The 11149-nt window shown below is 36.0% G+C and overlaps 1 protein-coding gene across 1 annotated transcript; it reads right to left on the bottom strand.

Annotated features, from left to right (window-relative positions):
• Window positions 1-2977: 2977 nt before the first annotated feature.
• Window positions 2978-11063, bottom strand: ATG12 (autophagy related 12). Its single transcript, XM_070935718.1, has 4 exons — window positions 10811-11063; window positions 7053-7189; window positions 3929-3991; window positions 2978-3458 (listed from the first exon to the last, which is right to left on the bottom strand). The coding sequence occupies exons 1-4, from the start codon at window positions 11019-11021 to the stop codon at window positions 3399-3401; spliced, it is 471 nt and encodes a 156-aa protein (XP_070791819.1). The 5' UTR covers window positions 11022-11063; the 3' UTR covers window positions 2978-3398.
• Window positions 11064-11149: the final 86 nt, after the last annotated feature.

Here is an 11149-nt window from a genome sequence, read left to right as displayed (position 1 = left end):
ATAATTTGAGGAAGCGGGGGGGGGGAATTGTCCTCCTTCTATCACAGTAGGCACAGTAACGCCGTTTTGAAACTGGAATTAAGATTTAGCAAGGCTTTGTGCAAGCATCGGGGTGTGTGCTCCAAGGTGAAATGATGCAGTTAGGGGTCAGCTACATCCAGAGATCGCTAAACTTGGCTAAAAATAATATTGCAGCAGGAGAAAACAGGTGCAAAATCCCAAAGCAAACATAAAAACTGTTTGAAGTTCTTCTGTCAAAATGCACTAAGTCAATCATTAGCTCGAAAGATAAGCTCCCACTTACATCATTCATACTTCTGGCATGGCAACCAAGAGAGGGCAGTAGCATCATCAGCTGAAATTTCAGCATAAAGTCCATGTAGTAAAGTTGTGTATCATCTATTCTGAACTGGAATGAAAAGATTCTGACCCGTTGGTATAACAGACTGTATCAACACACATATGTGCATACTTTTTGCACAACTATTAAATCCTTCTGTGGTGTATTATATGTAACCATTACTGCTAATCTTTACATTTATAAGGTAATGTTAGCTAAATTCTTTGCGTTGTGTTAAGCTATACTAAGAACCCATCTGAAAAACTTAACATTGCAGTTATTATTTGCAGCTGGGGTATTGAAAGCACAAAATAATCCTTCCATTTAGAACCCCTCAAATATACATACTTTATTTCAGTGAAATCTGACAGTCCTAATCACCTTGTTTAATGCTTTTTTCTGAATTTAAACATGCTGAGTTTATACATTTAGTTATTTTCACAACTGGAGAGTTGGTCAGGCATAACTTTTTAATGCTCCTATTTAAAAGCTGACCATGCTGATTTTACCAGTCTTTACCAGTGCATCCTGCTGCCTGTATGAAATAAAACATTGTTATTTGGTGCAGAATAGAGGACCTAAAGAGGAAAGGCTGATGGGATTTCTGAATAGGAATAATCCAACTGAATTTATTTCCAAAATCAAATTGCTAGGCAACATTTTGAATTAGCATTTTGAATATTTTAAATATTTATATACTTTAAATTTTATATTTCTTCTAGTACTAAAAATCTTGAAATCCAATTTTATGTGAACTATCTGGAAACGACATAAATTTTCAGCGGAAACATACATGTGGCTTTCAAAAAGGTTGCACAAATCAACTAAATACAGAATGTTAGTACATGCTAAATGCTAAAAAGATCCACAAAATTGATACTAAATATTAAAGGTGCAAGAAGAAATATTGCTGGTTGGTCCTTCAAAAACTTAACAGTCAGCGTGTAAAAATGTTGTGATTCAAAAGCAGTATTAATTTCTTTGGAATTTGTTTTCCAATGGACTGGTACATCTGTTTGCATTTTTGTCTGAATTAAACACACATATTGATGTTTGATTTCCTTATTAATAGCATTCTTTCCATACTTGAAGCAACCTGGACAGGTGCCTCCGATCAAGAAAGGCTGACATATGTATGGTTGCATATTTTGACATTTTGGCCTCAATACAGGAGGTCATGATTCTGTTCCAGGAGGTTAGCATTTAGTTTGGTAGTGAGAAACTTATAGCCTGTCAGATACTGCCCAATTCTAACATGCAAGCCTGCAGAGCCAAGGAAGAATATTAAGAGCTATTTTGAAATGGAAAATTGTAGGTCATCCATGGGCTGGATTTAGCATCCACCTAAATTAAAGAAGTAAAGCTCTCTTTCTGCGGAATACCATTTCACCAAATGAAGAACCATATCCTTGCTTCTAGTGTGCAAGAAACTTTTAAAAACACAATGCTTTAATGTGTATTTGGAGATTGAGGCAAGGATGAGATGGGATCTGGCTGATTCATGTTGTCATGATTTTATATTAGTATTACTCTGCTTTTGGATTTGAACTGCTCATAATTGACTCCCAAAAGTGAAGCGGCAAAAAACCATTTACAATGGCAGATGAGAATATGAGAGGGAATAAGGAAAACCATTAAATAACTTCAATATATCATAGACAATTCTCAGAAGCCTTCTGGAGTAGCCACAGTGAGACAGGTAGCGAATAAATTTAACACATAAATAATTTCTGCAATCTTGGCTTGAAAAATACTAAAAAAATAACCTTACCAAAACAAATAGAAAACGAAGATCTAAAATGATTGACCTCCTTCACAGCAATTATGCTTGAAACAATTTTCCTGCTTTTAACATGGTTCCTTTCTCGCCCCCATATTCAATCTTTATTTGGTAAATTGTGCTTTATCAATTTTGATTAAAGAATAGTTTAGACAGTTTAAAAGAGGAACAAGTTAGTGCAGACCATAGCTAAAAAGCAAGATACTATTAATTTCACTTTTGACTGAATATGATTATGATTAAATATTAAAATACTACTGATATAGTTCTTATTCATTCTCTAAAATAGAGAAAATCTGATCAATGATATCTCTTAAAGGTCATTATTTGATAGTTATTTCCTTAATGTAACAAGATTCTGTAGGCTCCACTTGAAGCAACCTGTTGAAAGATATAAATATGAAATATAAAGGTTGACAGACTTCAATGAGGAAGGTGGCTTTGCACATAACATTTGGATTAATATATAAATGGAAAGAAGTAACAAAGGTCACACATTAGAAAAAATATTTATACCTTGGATAGGAAAAAATGCAGAATGTGGTTTGCTTTTGAAGTGGTTCTGAAATTTAATGTGTGAAGATTATATCTGAGCTTAATTAGAAGAATGTGATTATTTTCCACTTACAGACTTTAAAAAAGAATGCAAAAATTACAGGGAAATTTGTGTGTGCTTGGGAACGTAATATTTGGTTTAAAACCAAAAAAGAAAAAAAAAGTAAGTTGAAATGAAGTTTTATGATAATAGTGTTTGCTTATCAGCACCTACTGAGAAATACATGGTGAGAACGTTTACTGCATGTTTGATTTAGAGAGTGTGATAAAATGCATTTAAAATAAAGAATCACAGACAAGACCAAATAGAAAATGTGTCCATTTATCTCAGATGTAGATGCTTTAAGCTTTCCATGTATAATAAAGCTCCTTCAAAGAGCGAGACTGTAAACTCCACACAGCTTGGTGAAATGTACTCTCCATGTCAGGCATGAACCTGTTTCCCAGGAACAGACGTGCCAAATTTTGGAACAATAAATGCTAAATTCAGCTGTAAAGATTGCAGATTAATTTCTGCAAGAAAATCATCAAAGAAATTGTACTATAAACATTCCTCAGTATACGTTTCTGTGCTTTTCTCCTATGCTGACGCAGAGAAGAGAGAAGAAGAAAAAAAAAAAGAACTAGTGCAGATATTTCTTCCATTTGTCCATGGGGAATGTCTTTGAAGATTATTTTAGCCAATCCACTATCTAATAGTCTTAAGCAACTTTAGCTATTAATTCATCCCCAGGCCTGAGTTTTACAATAATGCAATACAAGTTTGCCATCGCTTCCAAAACACTGTAAGAAAACAAGAAAAAAAAGTTTAACAAGCAGTGAAGCAACAAATGTTAATATTTAATTAAAATTTATATTAGCAAATTCTATTGTAGTTAGTTAAGTCAGTTATACAATGGTTTTCTTGTGAAATGCTGCCATCTATTGACAATAAATTTTAAAAAGTTTTGATTACACTGTTATTTGTGATACATCTTAAAAACATGAGAGGGCTCTGGTACTCTTAAACCATATCCTTAAATGTGGTGCTTCCAAATTTTTTAAAAAAACATTTTGTAGAAGTCTTTACCAAATTTCCTAAACATTTAGTGCCTTTAAAAGAGGCATTGCAAGATTTTAGAATTAAGTCTGTTGGTTAATTTGGTTAAAAGTTGGTATCCACCCCCCCCCCCCAGTACTAAATTCTCTAGCACCAAATGACCTTTTAATTCCTACCATAAGAAGCAGGAATAATTTTGTAAACCAGTAGTCACCTCATATAGTGTTCCAACCTCCTGATCTGGTAAAGGAGCAAAGGACTGATTCACGTAAATAAACTGCATGAGAAAGAAATACCACATTGGTAACTTTTTATCAACTCCAAACACAAGTATGTTGCTCAACAATATTATGACCATTATTTCCTTTAATATTTAACATATTTTCTATCTGTGGAATCCTTACGCCCTCTGGGCTTGGTTGTTTGCTTGCAGACGTTTCATTACACAACATCATCATCAGTGCTCCTATTTTTTTATCTTCAAAATGTTGCATAACAATCCAAGTATTTTATACTTATTCAGAAAGACTAATTCAGCAGACATACTGATGATAATTTTGTATTGCGGTTATCAGGTTAAAGAGAAGAATAACATCCCCAAATACAAGACAGAGGATATACTGCTACTGAACTCCTTCCTCCACCCCAAAAAGTGTTGCAGTTATTGAAATTAGAAAAACAGCTTACTGATGATCCAAGAAACTGGGCTGCTAAATTGGTACTTCCTGCTTCACATCATATTCAGTAGCATCATTAAACAATAGGTGATTGAAAAGAATAAATTGGGCTCAGTGGAAAATTTGTAACCTCCAACAAATAGGAATTTTAAATCTATCCTAATATTTGGAATAGTGTTTTCTTTCAAACCCCCCCCCCCCCTTTTTTTTGGCTTGTGTTATTACAGTTATAATTTTTGTTAATAATGAAAAACACAGACAAAATCTTTTGGGCCCTTTATACAAGCCATTGTGTAGAATTCAACTCATTTAAATTTATGATCACTGACCAATACATAGCAATATAAACAGCTACATAAAAGAATAAAAACCACTGTTTTCACAAAATATGTTATGGCATCTTCAGCAAATTCTACCAATGTAGGAACTGAATAAAATGTATTTACGTTACACATAGCATTGAACAAGAATCAAATGGTAAATGGGTAAATACATAGTTCATCTTCTTTTCCCTCAAAGTTTCCAAAACAGCAGAAATGTAATCCTGCCCTCAGATTTTTGTAAATGTGACTACATACATGAATAATATTGTCTACTGTTCTTATGTCACAGGGATAATGATGTAATCTTTCACATGGTATTTTTTTTGAAGCTGTGTTCTATTACAGCAGGCTAGAATAAATTAGCTCAGATGTTTAGATCTTCATAGGGAACAGCAATAATCTAATAAATTTGTGAAAAATTTTAGGTGGCAGTATTTAGTGCTGCTTCAACTGTACAACATTTATGTGCTATTTCTGAACACTTTTTAGCAGAATTATAACCCATGTGCTCCACTGACATTTTATGGCTTTCTGGTAGAATCAATGTTAAGATTTTTCAGGGGAAAATAGTTTAAGATTATAATTTGGATTGAGAGCCATACTCAACTCTCCACTTTTAGAACTCCAACGTCCAGTTGTAGTGGAAATACTTCTGGGTAGCTTTGAAATTTAGAAATTATTTCTGAAGAGTTTACAGCTGTGTAGAAATCCAAATCAGGTAAGTTGTAGTGTATATTTGGCTTAAGTTAATTTCAGGTTGTATCATGTGTGGAAGTTCCTTGACCATCTTGGCAAATACCATTGCCTTGATTTTATGGAAGTTAATTTGTAAACTTTCTACTTCACAACACTGGACAAATGAACATAAGGCTCTTTTCAGTCCCACTTCCGTTCCCAAAAGAATGACCCTATTACTTAACATAGGGAAGGCGTGGGGCAGGCCATTAAGCAAGCTTAGGTAGGTGAAACATTAATGTGCAAGTTAACTATAAGCAGAACCAAAGCATATCCCTGTTTCAACCTAATGACTCTCTAACCAGGCCAGTTAAATAGCAATAGCAATAGCACTTAGACTTATATACCACTTCACAGAGCTTTACAGCCCTCTCTAAGCAGTTTACAGAATCAGTATATTGCACCCAACAAACCGGGCCCTCTTTTTACCAACCCCAGAAGGATGGAAGGCTGAGTCGACCTTGAGCCGGTCAGGGTCAAACTCCAGGCTGTGGACAGAGTTAGCTTGTAATATTGCATTCCAACCACTGTGCCACTATGGCTCCTTGCATTCTAAATGGCATTCTAACCAATGGCTTACTTAGAATTGGAATAAAAATAATAGTAAAAATAATAAAACAGTTAAAAATTGTAATCAGATTTTTCCCATAATTACTCTCAAGACTAACACTTAAGAGTACATATAATAGGATGCTCAGACCATATACAAACATTACAAGATGATGTAAAGTTACTACTTGCTCAATGAAGGAATCCCTGTCTAAATCTTGTTTGTTCCTCTCCTACCAATTTTGATCTTGTATCCACTTAAGTAGCATTACACAAAGATGTTTAATATGTAATTTGCTAATCATTTTTAATAAATGATTTGGGCAATAATTATCAGGATCTTTTCTCTATCTCGATTCTGGGAACTGAGCCAAAGTGCCAATCAAGGTGCCCATCAATCAATATAAAATGAAATCTAATTCTTAAAACCAAAAAACTTAGTTTTATGGGACAAAATCAGAAAATGGGACCAATTAACTTTCAATCATTCAACAAGTTGTGTGACATCATGGACTACTAGTATGGCAAACAAGTCCAACATAATATCTATCTTTATTCCCATATCTGATAGTGCATACAGTTTTATTATCCTGCAGTATATGAACTTCACGCCAGTCACATGGGCTTAGCTTAGGGAACCTTTTACAGCCACAATTAATTTTGATGCCATGAGGAAACTGACTTTATGAATGTTTATCTATATAATAGTTTCAAATGGGATGGCACTATACAGTATACAACAATAACAATAGCACTTAGACTTATATACCGCCCTCTCCAATATGTTGGAGTCAACATATTGCCCCCAACAATCTGGGTTCTCATATTACCAACCTCAGAAGGATGGAAGGCTGAGTCAACCTTGAGCCTGGTGAGTTTTGAACTGCCAAACTGCAGGCAGCCAGCACTCAGCAGAAATAGCCTGCAGTACTGCACTCTAACCCCTGCGCCACCATATATTGCCAATTTTGGCACTCATATTCAGATTTTTGTTTTAAAAAAAGTTATGCTTTCCTTCAGTTTCTTATTTAAGCATGAGAACATAATTACATACCAGCTGTTCAGATGCCAAAAGTTTGAGAAATTTTTTGATGAAGTCAATTAGGCTTTGTATTGTTCGAGTTTTTTCTACAGTCCATTTCTTGGTCTTCATTATAGGAGTATCTCCAACAGCTTTGAGCAACACATCAACTAGAAAACAAAATATGTTGTAAATGAAAAACTGAAAAATCAAACATAATATGTGCTAAAGTATACTGAATCAAGTCTCAAAAATACAGAATGGGCTTTAGAGATAAAAGCAAACACCCTCATCTGTAATTTTTTCTTCCACTCAATCACATCAGATTCTCAGAGACTTTCTGGACAAGCCCCTGTAGCTTTCTCTGCAAGGTTTTTTAGAAATAGTTTGCCATTATCTCCTTCCTAGGGCAGAGAAAAAATGACAAGCCCAAGATTGCCCAATTGGCTTTATGCCTGAGACAGAATTTGACATCCTAGTCTCCAGGTTTCTAGCCTGATGTCTGAACCACTACACCAAACTGCTTCCCAATGGCTTATTATGCCAATTTGCACTGCTCTATTTAAAATATATATATTTAGAAGGTAAAACCAAGATAAATCTCATGACCACAATAAATAGGAAATAATTAATCAAATAGTTATAAAAGAAATATCCAGCTCAGCTACCATACATATAGAATTGCTGCTAAAAACTGTAAAATAAAATGTAGTTGCAGAGACTAAAATGTTTACTAACAACCTGTAATAATATAACCTAATGGATTTGTGATAGCGATAAATTCCAAACCAGTGGTGAAATCCAAATTTTTTTATTACCGGTTCTGTGGGTGTGGTTTGGTGGGCGTGGCAGGAGAAGGATACTGCAAAATCTCCATTCCCACCCCACTTCTGGGGGAAGGATATTGCAAAATCTCCATTCCCACCCCACTCTGGGGAGAGCCAGAGGTGGTATTTGCTGGTCTCCGAACTACTCAAAATTTCTGCTGCTGGTTAGAACCAAAATTATGTTTTGAAGATGATGAAGGTAGGATTTTGATGGTGGAAATAAAAATGAACTTAAAACAAATATTACTTATTGCAGTATATGGACCAGATGAAAAACGAGAAGAATTTTATTGAAGATTACACAAAAAATATTAGAACTGGATTATGAATATATATGTATAATGGGTGATTTTAATGCCATAGTAGAGGTGGACTTGGACTATAAAACAACGAAGACTAATAAGTCTAGAAGAATATTGCCGAGATCTTTTTTTACAGTGATGGCAGAATTGAGTATTCAAGATATATGGAGACAAAAGCATTTGAAAGAAAAGCAATATACTTTTTATTCAAATAGACACTTACCATGGGCGAGGTTAGATATGATATGGATGTCAACAGAATTTATGGATAATATTCAAGCAGCAAATATTGACTTAAATATTTGGGCGGATCATAACCCAATGGTCAAAAGAAAAAGACAAGATGGACTTTAAATGCAACAATATTAAATGAAAAAAATTTTCAACAGCTTATGGAAAAAGAATTAGAGTTTTTCTTTAAAGTAAATAAAAAAGAGGACATATCACTTCAGATTGTATGGGACATTATGAAAGCTTATATTAGAGGTCTGGCAATAACTTATTTGGGAAAAAAGTATATAAAGAAAAGACAGAAACAGATAAGACTGGAAGAGGAGTATAAGAAATTAGAAAAAGAACTCCAAAAAGATATACAAAATAAAAAAATTAAGAAGTTGATGGAAGTGAAAAAATATGAAACAAATTTAAATGAGCAGGAACAATTAGCAAATAAACTAAGAGCAACTAAACAGAACTTTTTTGAAAATGCAGATAAACCAGGAAGATGTTTAGCATATAAATTGAAAAAAGAGAAGGAGAAAAAGGTGATAAAATATTTACAAGATGAAGAGGGGACAATATGTTACAGAAATGAGGAAAAGAAGACGATAATTCAAAAATACTATAAAAAACTTTACTCTCAAGAAAAAATTTCACCCCTGTTCCAAACGCAAGAGGGTAATACAACCCTGTCCCCATCATTGCCTTTCTTATTCTTGCCCAGCTTATCCTTCAACTGCAAGTAAAAGAAGATGGTCCCTTTTGCCGATTTAAAATAGAGATGAGCTGAAATGGGATTAAGGTCACAATGAAGTATATGGCATTCTTTATGATTTTAAAATGGACCTTGCACATTCCAAGATATAGGTAATTCTAAAATCTAATAAAAATGTCACATGCACAGTATTAGAAAGAGAAAGGACTGCCACCGGAAGAGCGTGTAATTAGAAAAATATTAAAAAGAGAACTCGGAATATTACATGGTGTGGGAAATGTGGTATAAGTGGATGGAAGATAAAAGTAAAAGGTAGAATAAGGGAGGGTAAATTAGGGAACACCATGTATATAATTTGTATATATTCATGAACACCGCTAAACCGAAAACTGTTGAATTGTATTATCATGTAATTCAATAAAAATTATATTAAAAGAAAAGTCACATATTGCCATGCATCTAACAGCTTCTCTTCATTGGAAAGATGCAAATCAGCAACTTTTCAAAGGGCTCCGGACACTACTCCATGATGATGGCTAAAGGTACTTTGCATGTGGCCCTAAGCTTGTACATTGTGCTTTTAACTATATACTTTTTAAAAAAATAATAATTGACTTAACAGCTAGAAAAGAATTTAAGAGGAACCTGGCATCTATGAATAGTTTCAATCAAACCAGTAAAGTTCTACTATTAATTTTCTCTGTCCCTAAATAAGCAAATTGTGAATTTATTATAATGATATAATCGCTCCAAACTCAATAGCATAAAATATGACTTCAGCAACAGAGTGGCCAATGTCTGGAATGCACTACCTGACTCCGTGGTTTCACCCCAAAACCCAGTGGTGGGTTTCAAATTTTTTTTTACTACCGGTTCTGTGGGTGTGGCTTGGTGGGCATGGCATGGCTTGGTGGGCATGGCATGGAAAGGATACTGTAAAATCTCCATTCCCACTCCACTCCAGGGGAAGGATACTGCAAACTCCCCATTTCCTCCCGATCTGCTGGGACTCAGGAGGGAGAGAATAAATGGGGGCAGGGCCAACCAGAATTTTTACTACCGGTTTGCCAAACTACTCAAAATCGCAGCTACCGGTTCTCCAGAACTGGTCAGAACCTGCTGAAACCCACCTCTACCAAAACCTCCCAAATTTTAACCTTAGACTGTCTACTGTAGACCTCACCCCATTCCTAAGAGGTCTGTAAAGGGCGTGCATAGCATGCCTGTCCTAATGTTCACCAGAGTGCCTAGCGTGCCTGTCCTAATGCTCCCTTTATTTGTATTCATTTTATGTATTCAATCCATGCTTATATACATTACCTAATACAGAGGTCTTCAAACTTGGCAGCTTTAAGACTTGTGGACTTCAACTCCCAGAATTCTCCAGCCAGCATAGCTAGCATAGCCACAGCTATGCTGGCTGGAGAATTCTGGGAGTTGAAGTCCACAAGTCTTAAAGCTGCCAAGTTTGAAGATCTCTGACCTAATACGTACTTGACAAATAAATAAAAATAAATAAAGAATAAAATTAAAAAAAATGAGGCCTAGATCGGGGGAGGGGGGAGCACTTTCACGCAGACTCTGGGAATCACAAAGCGGAGAGGGGAACAATCAACAGGAAACTGGGAAGGTGAAAAAAGGCTGCTATATCTACGACGCCCAGTTTCCCGGGGCCGCCCCCCCCCCGCCCTGCCCGACAGGTGTTCTTTCCTCCTCCCGCCGGTTTACTTTTCTTCTTCGTGTCTCCCGTAGGTTCTTCGGCCACCGGGGAAAGAGCCGAGGGGGGAGTCGCGTCGAGGGCCCCTACCGCGACGGCTCCTCCTCCTCCATTTTCCGAGGTTTCTTCTTCCCCACCTTCCCCTCGGCCCCCCTCCTCGGGAGAACAGCCAGGAGCCGCAGCAACCGGCAGTGTCTCCGGCTTCTCGCTGGTCTCCGACATAGTGATGGCGAAAGCGGAAGTGGCGCCCCTCCCCCGTCCCTTTCTCAACGTCTGACATTAGGAGCACGTGACGGTGAGTTCAGCCTTCGAGGGTTTTTTTTTTTTGGTCCCTCCCGGCCGCCGTTATC

The sequence above is a fragment of the Pituophis catenifer genome, unplaced genomic scaffold (genome assembly GCF_029215685.1).
Source record: "Pituophis catenifer annectens isolate HBS135680 unplaced genomic scaffold, rPitCat1.0.hap2 SCAF_2, whole genome shotgun sequence".
Lineage (NCBI taxonomy): Eukaryota > Metazoa > Chordata > Lepidosauria > Squamata > Colubridae > Pituophis > Pituophis catenifer.
The sequence above is the reverse complement of the archived record's forward strand: the minus strand, read 5'-3'. Positions and strand labels throughout refer to the sequence as shown.